The following is a 23351-nucleotide window of genomic DNA, read 5'->3' as shown; positions in this document are numbered from 1 at the left end:
TTATTTTAATTCCCACGTGTTGTTTCATCTCTCTCGTTTGAAATGGAAGAATCTTATTTCTAGTCGTGAAGACCCCAAAGGAAAACAAAGTTCACTTGAAAGTGACAAAAGAGTGTGTTCGAAGTCTTGCCTTCAGTTGATACCATACTCAAATTCAATCTCTCAATAACCTCTATCCCTTGTTAAAATATCTATTGTTTATTCAATAAACAATGGATAAATATTAACATTTTATATAAATAAGCCCCCATAATTCTTGTATACCTGAACTAAGTCCATAACCTTTTATCTGCATCTTTATAAGCCTTTAACCTTTAACTTATACCTAAATAAACCCTTTACCATAAACCCGTCTCTTCAGGGCTGCTTCCTTTAGGTACAAATCAAAAGATAACTCGAGGGCTTATTTGGGTATGGGAAAAGTACAATGACTTATATCTAAATAAATCATAATAGAGTTCAATAGCTATTGTAACATTTTAGCCATAAACATGAAACCTACCACTAATCATTACCTAACAGAAGTATTTGCATCCAAATGAAATTATATTCCGAGAAATTATCTCATCCTTAATTTCTCACTAGTGGAGTTAAAAACTCTATATGCAGCATAGTAAAAACGAAGTCAATAGTTTCTAGTTCCAATGCAGCTGTAAGATCCTACACTACAGTGCTCATCATCAGAAGAAAAAGGCATAACAACAAGAAGCCAACTGTCTCAGATGAAAAATGATGAGAAAAAGGATAATAACAGCTATATATAAAAAGGAAAAACTCTTAAAACAATATTCACTCCTGCATCCAGAATTTCCCCATATTGCAATAATCCTCTTAATGGCTTTAGGCCTGCAGAAAACAGGTGAACATAAGCATATATAGAATTAACAAAAATAAATATCAAACAGTTTGACCATAAAGTTTGAACTTATTGTTCAAGGATGTACGGATTAAGCAAAATGATCAGTATACGCGTGATAGTTCTCCATTATTACCTTGTTAGCTATGTTGTTGGAAAGCCAATCCAAACCCTCATAAAGCCCCTCACCAGAGGTTGCACAGGTGCTCTGGATGTACCTGAAATTACCACCAAGGTGCGTCATTGTTAATGAATGAGAAGATTGCAAACTATGGCGGTAAAACACAACACAAAAGCATTACCAGTGACGTTGTCGAAGGGAATGGAGGCCAAGCTTATCAGTTATTTCAGCAGCATTCATTGCATTTGGAAGATCTTGCTTGTTTGCAAATACAAGTAACACTGCATCTCGCAGCTCATCCTGCAGAACAAGAAATAGTATAATCATCAAAGTCCAGCAAAACTAAACCAACAGCAGAAGATTCAACTCGTGCTCTTGATATTATTCTCAATATTTCAATATCTAATCCATTTTCGTTTGATAATTTTGGAATTGACATGAATAAGGTCAAAAAATTATTTAAGAATAAAATATATGGAAGAAAACCAGTAGAGCATAGTTTATGCAACCAATTTCATTGAATTCAATCATAAGCTTCAGATGTTTGTACTTTCAAGCATAATAATGTTTCTTTGAATCCAAATGGTTTTCAACTCAGCATTCAGTCAACCACACATGATTGTCATCACAGTCTTTGCAATAGAAAGATCAAGTAACATGAATCATGCCAGCTAGATTTTTTTTAAACAATTTAATCAGTCAAGATAAATAAAGAACCCCACCAACTAGTAAGGGCAGGGCAGAGGACATCCAATTCCCAAGACCCAACCATAGAAGAGTCATTAACACAAAACTGTCCTTTTGCTAGCGTACGACTGATAAATTTGTTTTTATATGAGCACATAAGATATAGCATCCAAAAGCCACTTATAATAGCAATAAAATACATGCATAAACAATAGCGATAAAAACAAAAGTGGTTCCACTTAAATTGTCACTTATCATACCTCATTCAGCATTCTATGCAATTCATCCCTAGCCTCAACAACACGATCTCTGTCATTGCTATCAACAACAAAGATGAGACCCTGTGTATTCTGGAAGTAATGCCTCCACAATGGACGAATCTGCATGATTAATAATAAAAAGCAAGGATGTTCTTGGTTAGTCAAGACATTGATATCAGACTATGCAAACAGCCCTAACTATTAGTGTGCCAGAATACAATGTTGTTGAAATAACCAGGCTAAGTATAGCAATAAAGAGATACCTTGTCCTGACCACCAACATCCCACACGGTGAAACTGATGTTCTTATATTTCAACAGTCTCCACATTAAATCCTGAAAAGAGAAAACATGTATGATGAACCATGACCAAGGATAAATACATCACAAACATGAACAAGTTACTGTACAAAACAAAATCACATTATGAAATAGTCAGGGACAGAATGGATTACATGCTTTGCTAGCAAATTTGTTCCATGGAGTACATGCAAATAAACATCATCTATGTTACCTAGACTATTTATTTCTTTTAAAGGATCCAAATCTAACACTTGTATCTAATACATATTCGAACATAAATATAAAGTGTTATTTTCGAAATATATTGAAATTTAAAAAAAAAAATGAAGGATTTGGAATAAAGGAGTATCTAAATAAAGGGCAAGCAATCGTGAGAACAGAATAACTACAATAGTTCTAATATACATTTAAAGATAAATATAATCACCAAACAAAGAGATAAACACAACGAAAAAGATTTGGTATACGAGCGCTTACCGATGGTGGGAATAGTGGTGACAATCTCTCCAAGCTTGAGCTTGTACAATATGGTAGTTTTACCGGCTGCATCAAGACCCACCATTAAAATTCGCATCTCCTTCTTGGCAAAAAGCCGGCTAAAAAGCTTGGTGAAAGTCAGCCCCATTTCTCTTTCCTAGTTGTTGATCCCTGAATATCATGAAAATTCGCAGACATCATTTTCTTTATTTCTTTTCGAGCTAAAACACGGATATTATATTAGAAAGAATAACTCAAATAAACTATTTTCCAATCAATAAACAAATTTCAAACGAATCAAATAGATCTAAACGAAGAACCACAAAAATTTCAATGCCATGACGTCATTTCCATAAAGTTCCTTTGAGAAATTAAAAAAAAAATCATGCATAAAGTCAATGGTAAACAACATATCTAGAATAATTCATCGAATAAACCTTCAAATCACATAGAAAACGCAACGAAGCTTCTCATAATTCGAAACGCAAGCCATAGAAATGAAGTACTAAACAAATCGTTTCTTAAACAAAGTGCAAAGAAAAGATCCCTTTACATTTATCGAAATGCTAGATCAAAAAGAAAAATCAAAATAGAGAATCGAATTACTATACCTTTGAAGACAATTGCAGAGACCACATCAGACTTTGATTTTGAAAGAAAGGGCTTGAGACCAACGCTAATTATGCTTTGGTTTATGTATCGGGGTTGTAAGAAATGCCAGTTTGAACGATTTATAAAGCCCAAAAGACAAAGAACAGATTCGCGGATGCACCATACCACATCAGATCCCCTAGAACATATCAGTCCAAAAATTTATTATTTTAAACTATTTTAAATTTTTTTAAAAAGAAATCCTCTTTGACAATTAACAAATAAATATTTAACAATTATTTTACAAATATCAGCTTTTACTTAAGTTTTAGTTAACACTTTTAAATAAACACTTAAAATATTACAATGGTTGATTTAACTAACTGATTCTATTAATTGTTTATTTAAAAGTGTTAGCTAAAATTTAACTGAAAGTTGATACTTGTAAAATAATGTATAAGGATATGATACATTTTATTATTAAATATTTATTTGTTTATAATATTTTAGTTTTATTTGGTGAAATTATTGAAATAAAACGTTTATTACCAATGAATTAAAACATCTATTATGGAAATTAATTAGTGAATATTTTTGAAAATTTAAATAAACAAATTTCTTAAGTTGCAAATATTAACATTGTGCAAATTAATAAATATTAATAGTGTATCAATATAATTGTAAACTATATTTTTAGTGATAATTATGTCATGTTTTAGTATGCAAATTAGTGATAATTATGTCACACTTTAAATAAATTTGTCAAGTAGCATATTTCAATTAATATAAAGTTGCATAAAATATCATTTTAGACAATTAAATTGAAAATAAATTAAGAGTGAATAAATATTCAAGAAATAGATACATGTGGCAAATGGAGTAATTTTTGAGCAACCATGTAGTAAATGGAGTAATTTTTGAGTAAACATGGTCAGATATGTCATTTCACATATCTCATTTTATATCAGCCGTGAAAAAAGCTATTCATCCCTGCATTTTTTGTTTTGGAGATTTTAACTCAACAAGCTATTGCAAACCTCGATTCACCAAACACTACAATTAGATAGTTTGATTACTCAATCATCCATTTGTGCCTAAATCAACTAAAAAAGACTCAAACCTTTAACTTTTTTTATAAGTTGTTTAGAATTGTTTTAGAATTTTTAATTTTTAAAATATAAATTTTGGAATTTTTATAAATATTTTAAATTTTAAATTTTATTTTGATTTTGATTTTGATTTTGATTTTTTAAAATTTTTGTTGAGATAGAGACCAATTTGCTCATTTTCGAAATTGATAGGGGGCAAAAAGGCATTTACACAAATTTGTTATTTGAGTTATTCAAATTATTCAGGTTATTTGAATTGTAAAATTCAACTCGACTCAAACTTGAAACTCGAATTACTTATACGAGTTGACTAAAAAAACCCTATGACTCGAATAACTTGAAATTCAAGTCAAATCGAGTGTTTCTCACCCCTACGTGAAATAGCTAGAAAAAACTCGAATCTAGTTTCGACCTGACCGCACTGCGACATGCATGCACCGGAGCTATGAATCAACATAATTATCTCTAAATATCTAGCAGTATACTACAAGTGTGACAGGTCAAGTTGTAATATTTATAGTGTTACAATAGAACACCCGAGTATTCCAATGATCGAACTCAGGAGAGTTTGGAACAACGTGATTCCTAAGCAAAAAACATGCAAATAGAAAGTCTAGCTAACTACTCGCTAAGTACTTTATTACGACAATTCATAATCAAGGGTAAGTTACACTTTTGATAGTTGTCTAACACTAAAAATGACTAAAGTGTAAAATAATCAAAATTATGCAATTAACGATTCAATACACACAAGAGGTTGGTTGACTTCCATGTTGCTAGTTAGTCTTTGGATTAAGGATCTAAAAGGCTTAAACTTCTAATTGACTCAATTTTACCTCTCGGTCACAACTTTACCAAATTAGATGACTTAGTATGTTTATCTCTCAACCTTACCAAACTAACTTGGGATAATCAAATTGGTGCTCAATAAAATCTCCTCTCAGTTTCACCTATCTAAATGTTCACCTATCAAATTAGTGCTTACTGGTTGTCTAATGTTTAAACAAATACTAAGCGGTATTACGTGGTCGAATCGTAATACGAAAAGAAAACTTATATTAGTAGACGAACCTAAACATGTCATTAATCTAATTAGAAATGAGAAAACCTATTGAAAGACTAATATTTCATCTATCAAGTTAAATTAGGGAGATGCCTTGTTTTGGGCATCGAAGCGAATGACTCCTAGAAGATAGAGACATAAATGTTACTGACTAGACTAACAGTACATCGGACTGGACCCAATAAGAATAAATCTTGAATTCATTTATGGATTTATTCACTTGTGACATTCAAAGCATGACATACCTTAATCCTAAGTCGAGACTGACTATGTATGCGTGACTTGTATACTTTGACATAAGCAAAAGCCTGAGTTTAAATAGATAAGGAACCAAAAGCTAGTGTGTTGAGTATATGACTTCTACAATATGTAGCGTCATTCACAAAAATGGAATTCATAGCCTAAGATATGGGTAAATGATATCCCCTCATTGACATTACATGGTTGATAAAAAGTAAATGTGGCCATGGGTTGTTCATCTTTGTGATGAATGACTTGATTACCATTTGATAGTAATTGACTTTTCATGAAGGGAGATGTAATGATTACCGTGAGATAAAATAGGATCATATTGGGAGAACAAATTTATGCCAAAAAGATTAATGATATCTATGAAGGTAACACACTTATGACAAGGTCATTGGATGAGTACTGATCGAGATGCTTTTGTAATGGTATGGCATTAGAGAGAGCTCAGTTAATATACTATAGTGGAATAACTTTATGGTTAAATGAGCTTATAATTAATAGGCAAAAGACTAGAACTTAATATAAATCATTTGAGCCCTAATTGCATATGTGCAATTGTCCCCTCCGCTAGCTCATTGAAACCAAAAATAAATTGCAAGTTGAATCAAATTAATAAAAATGGATAGAAATGGTAAAGTTAGAGAAATGAGAAACATTTGGAAATGAATGTGCTTTCTCTAAATGGAAATGACTTGGAAACTGAATTTATGGTTTTTCAAATTATTATTTAATTCATCAATTAAATAATTAAAATTCAAAAATGGAAATAAATTAATTGGTCATAGTGAATTCGTTGAATGTAGAAATATTAAATATATTTTCTCATAGATTCTTTTTACTATAAAGTTATCATGACTTTAACGAAATTAGAATTAGGCGAAAATTATTTAATTTGGAAATTAAAGTAATTTAAAATGTTTATTTTGAGAAATAGAAAAACAAATATCGAGTTGGATTGAATTATAAAGTACTAGGTTGAAAGCCCATGAAGTACTTGTAATTGGACCCGATATAGGAGAGGCCCAAAAGCCCTTTATGTTTAATGCTAGGGACGACAAACCATAGTTTGTTTAACTAAGGTTGCCGCCCCACCTAATCCTACTTAAACTAGGAGTTCGTTTTTCTATTGAAGTAGACTTCTATAATTCAACAAGGGTCTCACCTCTTCTCCCTATAAATAGATGGCACCGGTAGGGCTAAATACACAACTTTAAGATATTTTTATTCTGCTTGAAGATAGTGAGATTTTATTTTCTAAGTATTAAATCTATTTTTTGAAATAACAATTCTATCAATTTCTATTGAGAAAAAATTTTGCTTTCCCACTGAAAGTAAAACTATTTCTGGTTTTGTGTTTGATTTGAATCGTCCGAGCCCACACTTGATGTCACCCCTCAAATTGGGCCTAGACGTTACGGTCCAATTTGAGTAATTACATGGGCTATGAAGATGGCCAAAACGTTTTCATAAGAAAAATCCATTTGTCCTCGAAACATGTTATTTTGAAAACATGATGTTCTTTTCAGTAGAAATTAATTTGTTCCTTTTTATTTAAAAAATATTTGTATTATAACTTAGTTTTTAAAACACAGTTGCAGCTGCTAATAATTTTTAAAACATTTAACGATCATTTAAAAGAAAAATCCTATAAAAACAATCCATGCAATATTTCCCAAAAATATTGAAATAGAAATTCTCTTGCCATAGTCCGCAACTTAAAATAAAGTCCTAAAAAGTTATTAAGACAAACTCAAATTCAAGTCCATAACAAAATTTAAAATAAACTCATATAGTCCGTAAAAATCCCAAATTATTTTAAAAATCCATAACCAAGAAATCATTATTCTGAGAGCTTCTCCGATGACCGAATCTGAGTCCTAATTACGAGGATTACTTGAGACACACGAGTAACACGTACGAGCCTTAAAAGGCTCAGCGTGAGATCAAACATAAAGTTTGTATATAATATAACATGCTTTTCAACATATCGAATAAACACATCCAAATCAAAATATATACCATTTTTACAGAAATCTCATATCATCAATATTACACATATACATAAATATCAAGACATGTTTATGTGACAATGCACATTTTGAAGAATTTTCCTACCCATCTCTGCTACACATCAATATTGAGTTCCCTAGAACTAGTCCATCCAATAACACACCATTTGTGGACAAGCTATCATTTGGTCGTATCATTTGGTCGAAGAGGGAGGGAATGATGCAATCGAGCCCAATGAGCTATCAAGTGCAAACAATGTTTCCCTCGAGCTGCCTAAAGGACCTATTACCCGAGCTAGGGCTAAGAAGTTCAAAGACGCAATTTCACTTTGGTTGATCGAGTTTGGGGTGAATCCGTGGTCGTTCTACTTGAAAAATCATGGGCGATAAATTAAGCAATCCGTGCAATCTACTTCAAGTGCATTCACTCAATTTTAGCTCATTGAGCTCACTCGTAGCTCGATCACTCATTTTAAGCTCATTCGCATTTATTTTTATTTTTTGGAATATTTATTTAAGTTGTTAGTTAAATTAGTTAAGTTAATTAATTGAGTCTAATTTTCGGTCAAACAATAATTAGATATTATTAAATATGTCCTAATTAGTTTAGGTGTTTTAAATATGTCCTAATTAGTTCAAGTGTTTTAAATATGTCCTAAACTAATACATGATTAAATGTGCGATTTTTACAAGTATTTCTCTTGAATTTAATTTGTTTTATACATGATTAATTTGTTGTTTTAATTGGTGCAAGAATTTACCTTGACTGGCAAAGGTGCATGCATCTTAGATTCATTGCATTTGGTCGATTCATGCATGGCAACCCCCAATGAATGTTCAACCGAATGTTCCATTTTTTTTACATCTACATGCAGCTCATTTTAAGTGTTCACATGAGGGACTATTCAGCTGATGATGTTCACACACATTTGACTCTTCAAAACCGACTTTTCACACTTGGTGACTGTCCATCAACCCTCTTCAATGCTCCTATCTTTTCAACCAACAAGTGCCAACTTAAGGAGTCATTTAAAGGCCTGGCCGAATCTAGACATGGCCATTTGACTACCGGTGCATTCATCTCTACAAGGTTCATTTGCTTAGTGCCTAAGCTGCCCATTGGAGCTCCCATTCAGCCGAATCTTTCTAGGGACTTAATTCTGGATCTTTCTTGATTTTTCTTAGCTATTAAGCATGACTATTCGGCTAGCTTATGCAACACTATAAATATTTGCTTGTTAATTTGTAAAAGGACTTTTGCCATTTTGATTATTGAATTAAGTATTTTGTGAGGAATTCTTCTCTCAATTTCGTCCAAAGACTTAGTTGGCTTATCTACTAGTTAGTGGCGTCAACCTTTGTTCTTTGCATCCCGAACTTATCACTTTCACCTAAAGTGTGGAGTTCATTTGATACCAAGGTTCCTATCTTTGATAGATAGTGGGTCGAGGTCCTTTTACATTCGTTTTCATCCACCTTAAAGACATATAAGATTCGGGTCAACATTTTCCTTAGTGTTGGTTCATTCTTGTTTTAAGCTTTTCTTTCCATTTCACCTTAAACCGAAAATTCCATACCTTTAATATTTGTTTTCTTTCTTTCTTAGCCGAAATACCTTACCAACCATTTCCTTTTAACCTTAAATGAACCATAAACACCTTCATTGAACAAATATAACTCTTTGAATCAAGACGAACGAAACTTCATCGTTAGGACGATCGGGCAACGAAAATGACTCGGATTCATCAACGAGGCCGGGGTCGTATCATTTGGTATCAGAGCTGGTTAAAACGAGAAGAACGGACGTTCGAGAAGAGTCGGAGTAAGTAGACTCGTGAAAAAAAAATTTGAAAAAAAATAAAAAAAAATCAAAAAAAATCAAAAAAAATTGAAAAAAAAAAGAAAAAAATTGTATACGGTCTAGGTGCGGACGAAAAGAACGTGAAAGATCCGTAAAAAAAAATCACTATTAGTGAATTTTCTAAAATCACATTCTACACTCCTTTATACCCATTTTAGTGAATTTTCACGCTATTAAAAAAAATTCCCAATTAGTGAATTCATTTTATACGCCACGTCTTTAAACCTTTCTTTCATTCGAGCCTACCCTAAACCATACGACTTTCCCTTGCAAACCCCTTGAAGCCGACCCTCTAAACTAAAGATCAAGCCCTACCGAGTCTTATACGAAATTATAAGAGAAGAAATGAGAGGAAAAAGGCACGAGTGTGGGAGCATATTCGAGAGGAGGTAAAAGCCAAAAGAGTGCAAACACGAGCGTGAGTGTCGTTCTTTCTTTCTTTTCTGAGTGAACGTGAGTCTTTGTGGTGAGGAATCTTTATTATGTCTCAAAATCCCGAGCAAAACATGGCAGAAAGGACTGAAAGACAACCGATAAGAAATGTTGGAGGAGGAGTTCCCGATTTAGGTCAACAAGCCCTCTTAAGAGAATTCCAACGAATGCTTCGAACTGAACTTGAATCTATTAATGAGAGACTCGATCGAGTGGAAGGAGGACCAACACAAGAAGGAACCCCTCAAGGACCGAGAAGGGAGCGAGGGCGAGCAAGACCTTTCGTGGATGATCCCTACGAGCCAAGCGAGGTGGAAAGTGACCAAGCGTCGAATCAAAGCGAGAGACGACGAGGTTAAAGGAATAGGGGTCCTAGAGATCGAGGCCAATTTGATGATGATTTAAAAAGTATTAAGCTATCCATTCCTCCCTTTCATGGGAAATCTGATCCGGAAGCTTATCTAGAATGGGAGAGAAAAATCGAGATGGTCTTCGAGTGTCACAACTACTTGGAGAGCAAAAAGGTGAAATTGGCGGCAATCAAGTTCTCCGATTACGCAATGATATGGTGGGATCAACTCACAACGAGTCGAAGAAGGAACGGGAAGCGGCCAATCTCATCTTGGGCCGAAATGAAAGCCGTAATGCGTAGGAGATTTATACCTTCTTACTATTATCGTGAACTTTATCAAAAGTTGCAGAATCTTACGCAAGGAAATCGAAGTATGGAGGACTACTTCAAAGAAATGGAGATTGCCATGATACGTGCGAACGTGGAAGAAGATCGCGAAGCAACCATGGCTCGATTCTTAGCCGGACTTAATCGTGACATAGCCAATGTGGTGGAGCTTCAACACTACGTTGATATTGTTGATATGGTGCATGTTGCTATCAAAGTTGAAAAGCAATTGAAAAGAAAAAGTTCTAGCCGAACCTTTCCTAGCACCAACAATCCTCAAAGGTGGAACCAAGGCACGGGTAAGAAAGGCTTTTCTAATCGTACTAAGGATCAATCTTTGTCTTCTAAGATGAACAAACCCGTTGGCGAAACTAGCAAGGGCAAAGAAGTTGCCATTCCAAATCGATCGAGACAAATAAAGTGCTTCAAGTGCTTAGGGAGAGGCCACATTGCGAGTCAATGCCCTAACCGAACCAACATGATTGTGCGGGCTAATGGAGAAATTGAATCGGAAGAAGAAGATGACGAAGAACCCGATGAAATGGCAGAAAAGGAAGAAGAGGATGAACTTGAATACGCCGTTGATGGCGAAATTCTCGTTATTAAACGAAGCCTTAGTCTTCAAAGTGTTGAAAATGAACAACAAAGGGAAAACATTTTTCATACACGTTGCCATGTGCAAGGCAAGGTGTGTAGCTTGATCGTGGATGGCGAAAGTTGTACAAATGTGGCCAGCACTTTAATGGTTGAAAAACTCGGCTTGCCAACAACTAAGCATCTTCAACCTTACAAACTTCAATGGCTTAACGATGGAGGGGAGTTGAAGGTAACTAAGCAAGTTTTGGTGCCGTTCACTATTGGAAAATATTCCGACGAAGTTCTATGCGACGTAGTACCCATGCACGCTGGTCATATGTTATTGGGTCGTCCATGGCAATTTGATCGCAAAGTCATTCATGATGGTTTCACAAACCGCTACACCTTCAAATACGATGGGAAAAATGTAACTTTGGTTCCCATGACGCCGAGGCAAGTTTATAAAGATCAATTAAAACTAAGGGAGAGTGTAGAGAAATTTCGGAAAGATGTACAAAAAGAAAAGAATGAAAAAACGAGTGAAAAATATATTGAGAAGAAAAAAGAAAAACAAATGAAAAATGTGAGAGAAAAAAATAAATCAATCGAACAAAAAAAGAGAAAAGAAAATGAGTGTTTATGCAAGAGAGAGTGATTTTAGGAAATCTTATTTGATGCAGCAATCGGTTCTTGTACTTATGTACAAGGAAACTCTTTTGAATACTAACGAGTTGGATCCAAATTTGCCCTCTTCGATTGTTTCTCTTTTGCAGGAATTCGAGGATATGTTTCCGGAAGACATTCCTAATGGGTTGCCGCTCATTCGAGGAATAGAACATCAAATTGATTTCATTCCCGGAGCCTCTATTCCCAATCGTCCAGCTTATCGTACTAATCCCGAAGAGACCAAAGAGTTGCAAAAATAAGTTAATGAACTTATGGAGAAGGGATATATACGAGAAAGCCTTAGCCCATGCGCCGTACCAGTTTTATTGGTACCAAAGAAGGATGGAACATGGCGTAAAGCGAGATTGTCGCAGCAGATGAATAAGATCACTATTAAGTATCGACATCCGATACCACGACTCGATGATATGTTGGATGAATTGAGTGGTGCTCGATTGTTTTCTAAAATTGATCTAAAGAGCGGATACCACCAAATTCGGATGCGTGAAGGGGACGAGTGGAAAACCAATTTTAAGACGAAGCATGGGCTCTACGAGTGGCTAGTTATGCCATTCGGGCTTACCAATGCGCCCAGCACTTTCATGCGCTTGATGAATCATGTTCTTCGTTCTTTTATCGGAAAATTTTGCGTTGTCTATTTTGATGATATACTTATCTATAGCAAATCCTTAGATGACCATTTGTTGCATTTAAAATCTGTTTTGGATGTGCTTAGAAAAGAATCTTTGTTTGCTAATCTTAAGAAATGTACTTTTTGTACTAACAAGGTTATTTTCCTAGGATTCATGGTCAGCTCGGAAGGACTGGAGGTTGATCAAGAAAAGGTGAAAGCTATTCGAGAGTGGCCTAGACCCACGAGCATTAGCCAAGTAAGGAGCTTCCACGGATTGGTAAGCTTCTATCGACGATTTGTTCCAAATTTTAGTACCTTGGCAGCACCTTTAACTAGTGTGATCAAGAAGTCTTCTGCCTTCTATTGGAATGAGGAACAAGAAAAATCTTTTATTGCTATTAAATCGTGTTTAACTAATGCTCCATTACTTGTGTTGCTCGACTTTGCTAAAATGTTTGAAGTTGAATGTGATGCATCGTGCCGAATTGGAGCCGTTTTAACACAAGATGGAAGGCCCGTGGCATACTTTTGTGAGAAGTTAAATGGAGCCGTTCTCAACTATCGACGACGACAAGGAAATGTATGCTCTAATTGAGCTCTCGAGACATGGCAAGACTACTTATGGCCAAAAGAGTTTGTCATACACTCGGATCATGAGGCGTTGAAACATATCAAGGACAAGCAAAATTGAATAAACGACACGCCAAATGGGTAGAGTATTTAGAATCTTTTCCTTATATCATCAAATACAAAAAGGGTAAGGAAAACATTGTGGCTGACGCATTATCTCGACGATATACTTTATTATCACATTTGGATGAAAAGTTGCTTGGAATTGTCTTTTAAAAGAAATGTATGTTGACGATGTTGATTTTGGTGCTATTTATAAATCTGTGAAAACAAAGTCGTTGATAAGTATTTCAGGTTTGATGGTTTCCTTTTCCGCGAAAGTAAGCTTTGTGTGCCGCAAAGTTCAATAAGGAAATTGTTGGTAATCGAGGCACATAGTGGTGGACTTATGGGCCATTTCGAGGTGGCTAAGACGTTGTCAACCCTCCATGAGCATTTCTTTTGGCCTGGGATGAGAAAAGATGTTGAGTGGGTCTGTAGTCAATGTATAACTTGCAAGAAGGCCAAGTCCAAAATCAATCCTCATGGACTCTACAAACCATTGCCCATATCTGATGCACCATGGGTCGATCTTTCAATGGATTTCGTCCTAGGACTACCAAGGACCAAAACGGGGAAGGACTCTATCTTTGTTGTTGTAGGTAGATTTTCCAAAATGTCACATTTTATAGCTTGTTCTAAAACTGACGATGCTGTCCATATTGCTAATTTGTTTTTTAGGGAGGTTGTACGACTTCATGGAGTTCCGAAAACCATCGTATCCTATCGAGACACAAAGTTCCTAAGTCATTTTTGGAGAACTCTATGGGGAAGGTTAGGAACGAAGCTGCTGTTTTCAACAACATGTCATCCTCAAACAGATGGACAAACGGAGGTTGTGAATCGGGTGCTATCAACTCTATTGCGAGCAATTATTCGAAAGAATATCAAGTCGTGGGAGGAGTGTCTACCGCATGTAGAATTTGCTTACAATAGAATCGTCCATTCTGCTACTAAACATTCACCATTTGAGGTTGTTTATGGGTTCAATCCTCTAACTCCGTTAGATTTGCTTCCTTTGCCCAATGACCAGCTTGTCCATTCTGATGCTAAGAGAAAAGCCGAATATGTAAAGCAACTACATCAAAGGGTGAAGGCCAACATCAAGCTCGAACCAACAATATATGCGAGCTGCAAATAAAGGAAGAAAGCAAATAGTGTTCGAACCGGAGATTGGGTTTGGGTTCACATGAGGAAGGAAAGGTTCCTACCAACAAAGGTCAAAGTGTTGCCAAGAGGAGACGGCCCTTTCAAGTGTTGGAGCAATTAATGAGAACTCTTACAAGCTTGATCTCCGGTGATTACAATATTAGCGCAAGCTTTAACGTGGTGATTTATCTCCCTTTGATGTAGGTAGCGATTTGGGGACAAATCGCCTCAAGAGGGAGGAATGATACAATCGAGCCCAATGAGCTATCAAGTGCAAACGATGTTTCCTCGAGTGCCTAAATGACCTATTACCCGAGCTAGGGCTAAGAAGTTCAAAGACGCAATTTCACTTTGGTTGATCGAGTTTGGGGTGAATCCTCGGTCGTTCTACTTGAAAATCATGGGCCGACAAATTAAGCAATCCGTGCAATCTACTTCAAGTGCATTCACTCAATTTTAGCTCATTGAGCTCACTCAGTATCTCGATCACTCATTTTAAGCTCATTCGCTTATTTTTATTTTCTTTGGAATATTTATTTAAGTTGTTAGTTAAATTAGTTAAGTTAATTAATTGAGTCTAATTTCTGGTCAAACAATAATTAGATATTATTAAATATGTCCTAATTAGTTTAGGTGTTTTAAATATGTCCTAATTAGTTCAAGTGTTTTAAATATGTCCTAAACTAATACATGATTAAATGTGCAGATTTTTACAAGTATTTGCTGCCGAATTTAATTTGTTTTATACATGATTAATTTGCTGTTTTAATTGGTGCAAGAATTTACCTTGGACGGCAAAGGTGCATGCATCTTAGATTCATTGCATTTGGTCGATTCATGCATGGCAACCCCCAATGAATGTTCAACCGAATGTTCCATTTTTTTTACATCTACATGCAGCTCATTTTAAGTGTTCACATGAGGGACTATTCAGCTGATGATGTTCACACACATTTGACTCTTCAAAACCGACTTTTCACACTTGGTGACTGTCCATCAACCCTCTTCAATGCTCCTATCTTTTCAACCAACAAGTGCCAACTTAAGGAGTCATTTAAAGGCCTGGCCGAATCTAGACATGGCCATTTGACTACCGTGCATTCATCTCTACAAGGTTCATTTGCTTAGTGCCTAAGTCGCCCATTGGAGCTCCCATTCAACGAATCTTTCTAGGGACTTAATTCTGGATCTTTCTTGATTTTTCTTAGCTATTAAGCATGACTATTCGGCTAGCTTATGCAACACTATAAATATTTGCTTGTTAATTTGTAAAAGGACTTTTGCCATTTTGATTATTGAATTAAGTATTTTGTGAGGAATTCTTCTCTCAATTTCGTCCAAAGACTTAGTTGGCTTATCTACTAGTTAGTGGCGTCAACCTTTGTTCTTTGCATCCCGAACTTATCACTTTCACCTAAAGTGTGGAGTTCATTTGATACCGAGGTTCCTATCTTTGATAGATAGTGGGTCGAGGTCCTTTTACATTCGTTTTCATCCACCTTAAAGACATATAAGATTCGGGTCAACATTTTCCTTAGTGTTGGTTCATTCTTGTTTTAAGCTTTTCTTTCCATTTCACCTTAAACCGAAAATTCCATACCTTTAATATTTGTTTTCTTTCTTTCTTAGCCGAAATACCTTACCAACCATTTCCTTTTAACCTTAAATGAACCATAAACACCTTCATTGAACAAATATAACTCTTTGAATCAAGACGAACGAAACTTCATCGTTAGGACGATCGGGCAACGAAAACGACTCAAATTCATCAACGAGGCCGAGGTCGTATCACCACCATATAAATGTCGATGAGTGGCCACATAACACATTGTGGACAAGCCACCACATAATTGTCGATAATGGCCACATAATCACAAATAAATTGCCAGATAACTTCCACCTTTCACAAGACCCACCCCATGCATGTGATATGCCCATTTTCAAATTTAACACATTTAATCACTTTTCGCATGTAGTCATACTCATAATCTCACTTAACGCATATTTCTCAATGTTACACATTTTCATGTAAACATGCTCACATATCCCATATCACATATCACATATTATTCACTTTTTATTCACTTTAGCATGCTTTAATATATTTTCATATTAAATCATGGATCTCATCACACACATGTATATATAACACATATTTAAATCATCACATATCAATTAAGTCATGTATCACATAACATAAAGATGAGATTTGCACACATGTCATCATCACATACATCAGCGCATCATGAATCATAGATTTCATGAACTAATAATTTTAGGAACACTTACTTGGAGTTTCCCTTTTTATAAGTTTTTCAACTTCGCTTTGAGTATTTAGTGTACTCATAAATAATTATTTAATAGCTTTTTATTTAGTAATAAAATAATAGAAGATTATACTCAAATCAAAAATTTAGATCCCACACCTTAAACCGTAGATTCGATTACCACAATCCTATTAGAAGATGTTTCACTTAGATCTAAACCCGGTAGATGAATCTATTGAATCAAACACGTATTTTAGTTATATATCTATCAAATGTGTCTTAATACTTAAAGTTTAATCATTGAAATAATTATCACCAATTACTTACCTTTAAATTAGCACTTGTATTCGATGCACTCGTTAACTCACTAAGGATTTCTTGGATTGGCGTTGTTTGGTCCTTCAAGTTGTTATGAAATCGCATTAGTACTATGATAAACGAATAATAAAATATTTCAATAACAATAAAACACTATACCATTCGGCCAACCATGGCATTTCTAAATGAAGGATTTACGAATCGAACAACTTCACTTACACTTGATTTAATATGAGATGATCGAAGGATTGAGAATGGAATGAGATCGATGATTTTTAGTGATCTAAAAATAATCGATAAAATGATTAAAAAATGTGAGTTTTATTCACTAAGAAACTGACAAAAGAAAGAGGAAGCAAAAAGGAAAAAAAAATTATCAATGCTGACGGTGGCGATGGTGATTCGGCAATGATGGAGTGGTGGTCCGACGGTGGTGAGAAAAATACAAAAGGGAGGAAGGTTCGGTCACCAAAGTTTGGAAGAAAAAGAAGAGAAGAGAAAATAAATAGGCGGGGGAGGAGAAGATCCACGGTGATTTTCAACGATGATCACGGGAGCGGAAGAGAGGAGGAGTGAGAGGGCGACGTTTAAGGTGTATAGGAGGTCACTTGCTGGTGGTGGAAGGGTTAGTTGTGGCGGTTGAAGAACAATAAATAAAAGAAGATGGTGGTGGCTCTTTTTCAATTTGAGAGAGAAAAAAGATGAAGAAAAACGAAAAAATGAAATAATATGGTGAAAATGAGGGTAGGGGACGACAAGGGTGTGTGTTGCTTGGTCATCCATGACCAGGTTCATTGTATCACAACATTTTGGCAAAAAAAAGAGGTTTTGGCAAGGGAGTGAGACAATGAGTGAAAAGGGGGATGTGTCTCACAACTTATGGCATGTTTGACTTGTTAAAGGAGGAAGGGAAGCACACCATTTGGGGCAACTATAGGGGGTGGACGGCAAGGCTTAAATGCACATGCTAAATATGTGCAAAAATTTAATTAAAAAGAATATGAGAACAAGGAGATTCAAATTAGGGAACTCTAGGATAGTTAAGGAGTTTCTTACTACTAAGTCGCAACATTTCCTTGTTTTCATTCTTGCGCATAAATTAATCATGGGATGTGACACTTAAAGTAGTTCGTAGTACGAAAATAGCAGAAAAGATCATTTAGTTGGAAGATGGGAACGAAAAGGATCCCTCTAGTCGAAAACACGTGCGATTTCGGTAAATGGTTTATTGCTATAAATATTACAAATTGATTCGGTTTTTAAAATTTTTATTTTCCACTATGCAATAAAACCATTTTTGAACCGGAATTTTTCCAACAAAATGCACTTACAAAATCCTAAACCTAAGCATGCAATGAGTTTGAAAACTAAACTAAAAATAAATAAATGGAATCTTGGCTCACTAATTTAATTATTTACAAAACAAGTTTAAATTTTGCCAATGGTAACTCAAAAATGGTCTTCCGGGTGATCTATTACACCCTCAAAAGAGTGTTTGCAGTGTTCTTGAAACTCAATTGTGTATCTTATTATTCAACCAATGAGGCTACTTGAGGATCGCCCATGGATCATCACCCTCTTTGGAATCGGGATCCTTTTTAGCATTGAACTCAGATTGTAACTTGGCACCACTTTAAGTAATTCACAACATCAGCAATGAGACAAGATAATAAGTTAACAGTTCAACAATCATACACCGGAAGGGTCGGACACCCTTAGGGCTAGGGTAGGTATCAATACATTTAAAAACCTTTATTTCCTATATCAATCTCTATTGTTAGTTCCCCTTTACCTACATTAATTGTGGCTCGAGAGGTAGCTAAAAATGGTAGCCCTAATAAGATTAGAATCTCTAAGTCTTCCTTGAAGCCTAGCATTATAAAATCTACTAGAAAGATAAGTTGTCTTACTCTAACTATGGCATCCTCAAGGACACTCTTGGGATGGACTAAAGATTGATCAGCTAATATTGTAAGGTGATTGAAGTCTCCTGGAGGTCTCCTAAACCTAACCTATGGTAGATGGATAGGGGAATAAGATTAATGCTAGCACCAAGGTCACAAAGGGCCTTGCCAAAATTTAGCCCTCATATTTGGATAGGGATTGTAAAGCTATCGGGGTCCTTAAGTTTAGGTGGGACCTTCCTAGATATTACAACACTGGACTCGGTGTTCAAAGCTATGTGTTCCCGTTTTCCTATTCTTTTACTCCTGGACATGACTTCCCGAAGGAACTTGGTGAACTTGGGCATTTTCTCAAGGAGCTCAAAGAAGGCTAGGTTGATGTTTAAAGCTTTAAACATGTTGAAGAAAATCAAGAATTCCTCACTATCTCTCTTTTTCCTCTCCTCAAGTATAATTGGAAATGGAATGGTGGTTGGGCTAGGTGGATTGGTTGGTTTTTCCTTAAGGTTAGACTCCCTCGACTCTACCTCCTCCTCTACACTCATGTCTACCCCATCTCCAACACTAGGAGTGTGAGTATTAGTGTCCATCTCCTCTATTTTGACACTCAATGATCTTATCAGTTCTTTGATCATCATTCTGTATCAGAGAGTGATTGCCTTAACATGCTCTTTCCCCTCTCTTTTTGGGTTAGGCTCAATGTTTCTAGGGATACTTGATGTGGCATTGGTTTGCAACATTTGAAGGATTTGGTCAAGTTGACCTTTCATTTGGTGCATATGTTGGGAAATGTGCCCATATTGTAGTAAACATGCAATTTTTTTTCTATATGATGAATAAATAAATGAAGTTAATTTCACATTTCACTGTTATATCTTTTGTGTTTTTTTCTTTCATGTTTTGCATACATAGAAAATTTTGACAAGCAAAGATTAGCTCATTGATTACCTAAGTTCAAATTGATGATAAGTGGCACTGTAAAAATGTTTACATTGTGAAAAAGACAACTTACTTCAGTAGATAATCTAAATGAGTCTGTAATACCGTAAAAGAATAAAAGTGAGTGTTTGGTTCAAATACTTAGAAGGATTATTATGTCGTCTATAATTTTAATTGGGGAGATGGCTAGTCTTGGCTGTTGGAGTAGTTGACTCCACAGGTAGAGACATAGATGTACTCATTGGAAGAATGATACATTGGACTGGACCCAAGTTAAATTAATTCTGAATCCGTTTGTGAATTAATTCACTTGTGACGTTCATGGTGTGATTTACCTAAATCCTAAGTTAGTCACTAACCATGTGTATATAACTCATGTGCTTTGATATAAGTGGAGGCTTATGTTCTAAATATGATCAAACCCATAGCCGGTATGTTGGGTACATGACTTGTGTATGGCATGACTTTACTAGCAACAATGGAATCCATAGCTCAATTAAAGAGTTAACGGTACTCTCTCATTGGTGTTGTGTGGATTGATAAATATGGAACGTGGCGACGGGTTACTTGTTCTCGAATGAGCAATTTATCATAGTCATTTGTTGACAATGGTCATATAAATCATTAAGAAGACACAATGGTGAAAATGAGATAAAATGGGATTGTATTGAGTGAACGAATTTAACTCAAATGAATCAAGGATATCATATGAGGGTAACACAAGCATGATGAGGTCATTGGACAAAACAGTTGGATGAATTACTTTTGTAAAAAGTATACAATAAGGAGTTTTCAATCATGGTACTTCTTTTGGATTGAATCCATGATTAAGTAATTGTGAATTATTGGAACGATGCTTTTAGGCATAATTGCAATTACTAGAGTCTAATTGTATATGCCCAATCGGTCCCTCCATTAGCTCAACAAAAACTTGATCGAACTGCATTTAAATTAGAAGAAAATTCTACGACTTTGGAAATAATTTAACTGAGTTGATTTATTCGATGTAGAATTAAATTGTGTAACCGTGAGAATTGTTCAACTAGAGAATTTGATTAAAGAATTTTCTTGAAAAATCAATTTTGAAAAATATCAGTGATTTTTAGGAAAATTACTTCTAATCAAGCAAAATTAAATTAATCAAATTAATTAAAATAAATATGATATTTTTGGAAATTAATTTTCAAGTCAAACAATTGGCCCAATGGGTAATTGAACTTGAAAATTAGATTTGAGATCGAAAATTGAAACCGAGAACAAAAAATCGAGACCTAAAAATAGTTGAATTAGGCCTAGTATGTGATCTGGGCCAACGGCCCAACCGGTGGTTGGACCGAATCGGTCGGGTCATCACTGGGCCGAATCGAACCAGCAGCATTCAAACTGTCTCGGGGTGTCGTGAGGGTGTTGAGCCTACCCCTTTGGGCACGACGGTGCCAGCGGCTATGAGGATGACATTTCAATGGCCGGCGGATGGTCAACGGCGGTGGTTCTTCGGTGGTTGAACAGTGGAAGAATTACACTCCTATTGGGACTTTACTAGATAATTTAATTTCAGATTAACTATTACAAAAATAATATTATTTTAATAAATTTAATATTAAATTAAATTTAATACTTATCTTGATAGTATTTTACTAATTTCATATTAAAGTGATTATCTTAATATTAAATTTAATTTAATACAAGATAAATATTCTATTAATTATATAGATTTAATATTAAATTTAATCTAAAACTTATCAAGATAAGTATTATATTAATTTAATATTAAAGTGATTAAGTTTGATCTTAGTTCAACTCTTTAAACTCTCCTATATAAAAAGAGCATTGTGTCATTATTTTTCACAGACTTGTTGAAATCAAGAGAAAGTTGTAGAGAGAAAATTCTCTGAAGAAATTATTTTAAAAGATTTTTAGAGATATTTTTCTTATTTACAATTTGACCTATAAGTTTAAATAAATTGCGAAATTGCCTCACTGGTAATTTTGAGGAAAATTTTCTAATTCGAAGCAAGCCCACATTCGGTAGACATGAGCTTGAGGATAGCGGAGAAGACTACTCGATCGAAGCATTAATTCTAAACGAATTGAAAAGGTACAATTTTGATTAAGTGTTTATTACTTTAGATATCACAACCAAGTTCTTATTTTTGGAAAAAATTTTAAAAGACTAGTTTTTCTCTTAAACTTATTTCTCTTTGCATTTTTCAAACTCGTTTTTCCAATTGTATATTCACTTACACTGAATGCATCCATTCTTGAGTTTACTGACTCTAATAGGCATAAGAGGGTCACTATTGAAAGTGGGTTTCCGTTTGACTTCGTGTGGCCTAAATGGTTGCTGAGGTTGGTATGGAGGAGAAGGTTGGGTTGATTGAAGTTGGTTACTCATTGATTGGAGGGCCCCTTTTGGTTCCATCCCCACCTAAAGTTAGGGTGATCATGTCACCCCGGGTTGTAGGTGTTGGAGTAAGGATTGTTTCTCCTATTCCCTATATAATTTACCTCAGCATAAGTATTCTCATGGTGGCTACCCCATCTCGCACTTTAATTCTCATGACCTATATTGATACTGAGGTTATTAAGCCTCTCGAAGATCTGCTAAAATTTATCCTTCCCACCAATCGCATTCATGGTTGGCGGTTTAGCTTGGTATGTGAACCGCTTAATCGACCATATGAATTCATTTCCCTATCTTCAATGAGTTAGCAACCCTAAGCATATGTCTTAGACATGAACGCCCCTACGGACGCTCTATCTAGACTAGAATACAAATTCTCATCTAGCCCATTATAAGAAGTTTGTAATTGAAGCTAATCTTGTAGGCCATGGTAATGGCACTTATGTAGCATGAGTTTAAAGCATTCCCACGCTTCATATAGAGACTCTAATTCTAGTTGTCGGAAATTGGTTATATCCATTCGTAACTTGATCGTTTTACTCGCGGGAATGTACTTAGCAAGGAACCAGTTGGAAAGTTCATCCCACGTGTTGATTGAGTCTACTAGTTGTGAATCCAACCACATAAACACATCGTTACATAAAGAGAAAAGAAATATCTGAAGATGTATAGTGTCATTGGATACACTAATATATTTAAAAGAATCACAAAGTTTAAAGAAGCGTTTAAGGTGTTGGTTAGAATCTTCATTCATAGAGCCCCTAAATTGGAGGTTGCTTTGGATCATTTGTATAATTGTCAGCTTGATCTCAAAATTGTTCAAGTTGATAATGTGGCGGTTGATGCTCCCTAACATCGTATCCAAGTTTGGCATAGCATAATATCGCAATTCCTCGGCTTTAGAAAGATCAAAGGGAGGTTCCTCGTCTCTAAGCTTGTCAATCAGAGGATTAGCAATCGAGGGCTCTATCAGTGGCGGGCTCCCCTTGGAAGTTGATCCCTCCTAGCTTTTGTTATCAACCTTTCTGGCTCCGGGTCAAATGGGACTAACTCATTACCGTCTAGAGTTATACACCAATGCTGCAATCACGAAAAACACTAACAAATTAAATAACACCTAACTAAGAAA

At 35.2% G+C, this 23351-nt stretch overlaps 1 protein-coding gene and 1 pseudogene across 1 annotated transcript; one reads left to right on the top strand and one right to left on the bottom strand.

Moving 5' to 3' along the window:
- Positions 1–477: 477 nt before the first annotated feature.
- Positions 478–3484, bottom strand: LOC105766019 (ADP-ribosylation factor 2-like; annotated as a pseudogene).
- Positions 3485–10502: 7018 nt separating this feature from the next.
- On the top strand, positions 10503–12198 carry LOC128041056 (uncharacterized). Its single transcript, XM_052630358.1, has 2 exons — positions 10503–11783; positions 11953–12198. Exons 1-2 carry the CDS (start codon positions 10503–10505, stop codon positions 12196–12198), a joined length of 1527 nt encoding a protein of 508 aa, XP_052486318.1.
- Positions 12199–23351: the final 11153 nt, after the last annotated feature.

This window comes from Gossypium raimondii, chromosome 5 (genome assembly GCF_025698545.1).
Source record: "Gossypium raimondii isolate GPD5lz chromosome 5, ASM2569854v1, whole genome shotgun sequence".
Classification (NCBI taxonomy): Eukaryota; Viridiplantae; Streptophyta; class Magnoliopsida; order Malvales; family Malvaceae; genus Gossypium; species Gossypium raimondii.
This window is presented reverse-complemented; position numbering and strand designations above follow the sequence as displayed.